General features: G+C 72.3%; 1 protein-coding gene across 7 annotated transcripts in view; it reads right to left on the bottom strand.

Annotated features, from left to right (window-relative positions):
• Window positions 1–743, bottom strand: part of CDK19 (cyclin dependent kinase 19) — a 192,052-nt gene extending 191,309 nt beyond the window's left edge. For 3 of the 7 annotated variants that reach the window (XM_051854410.2, XM_051854411.2, XM_051854412.2), the window contains exon 1: window positions 332–471. Coding sequence is in view for 2 of the 7 variants with exons in the window: in XM_051854407.2 (XP_051710367.1) it covers window positions 34–269 (236 nt within the window). In the remaining 5 variants the exon portion in view is untranslated. Of the gene's footprint in view, window positions 1–33; window positions 305–331 lie in introns of those variants that run through there. The other 4 variants (XM_051854414.2, XM_008263371.4, XM_002714914.5 and 1 more) reach the window with 3 other exon arrangements.
• Window positions 744–961: the final 218 nt, after the last annotated feature.

The raw sequence follows: 961 nt of genomic DNA, 5'->3' as shown, positions 1-961 counted from the left end.
TCTCCCCCACGAGACAGACCCCACCAACTCCACCTCCAGCCGAGGTCCCAGCTGGAGTCCCGCCGCCGGCTCCAGGCACGCGGAGGGCGCCCACCAAACGGGACCGGCCCCCCGACGGGGCTGCGCCGCGGGAGTTCGAGGGGCGCGAAGGGGCCGCGCGGGGAGCGGTCAGAGCGGGCGTCCCTCAAGAGTCCGCCCCGGGACGCGGCCCCGCGCCCACCTCCGCCTCGCCCCTGGGGCACGGCGCGCCCGAGCTCCGACCCACCCATCCCGCGGGGTCGCGGGCAGGGCGAGGATCGGAGCGAGCTCACTCCCCCGCCCCTGCTCTTACCCATCTTTCCGCCTCGCCTTGTAGACGTGCCCGTAGGTGCCGCGTCCCACTTTGCACCCTTCGTACTCAAACAAATCCTCCACCCGCTCCCGCTCCGCCGCCAGCTTCGCCTTGAAATCATAATCCATTGTCTGCTTCCCCCATAGAGGCACCGGGACGCGGGGGCCGCCGCCGCTCAGTCCCTCCTCCTCCTCCTCCTCCTCTGCCTCCTCCCCCCGCGACCGCCGCTCCACTTCTCCAACAGCCGCCTCTCGGGCGCGCGCGCGCCGCCCGCCGCTCCGCGGTCCGCCTTCAGCAAGGGACTCCTCGGCGGCCGCGGCAGCCACCCCCTCCACCTCCTCCTCCTCCTCCTACTCCTCCTCCGCGGCGGCGGCGGCGGCGGCAGCTCCCGCAGGCACCCCCGGTCCCGCCTCCCCCCTTCATTTCCTTGTTTTGGAACCTGGTGGGCCGCGCCGCGGCTTCCTCGAGCTCATTAACGAGCCAGCCCGCCCGCCCCAAAGCTGCGAAGGCTCCTGGGAAATGTAGTTCCTCAGGCCCCAGGGGCCGTGGACGTTCGGCCCGCGCGAGAAATACAGCTCCCAGACTACCTCGGGCCTCCACAGCCTCGCCCCCGCATAGCACGCACGCGTG

The sequence above is a fragment of the Oryctolagus cuniculus genome, chromosome 5 (assembly GCF_964237555.1).
Source record: "Oryctolagus cuniculus chromosome 5, mOryCun1.1, whole genome shotgun sequence".
Taxonomy (NCBI): domain Eukaryota; kingdom Metazoa; phylum Chordata; class Mammalia; order Lagomorpha; family Leporidae; genus Oryctolagus; species Oryctolagus cuniculus.
The sequence above is the reverse complement of the archived record's forward strand: the minus strand, read 5'-3'. Positions and strand labels throughout refer to the sequence as shown.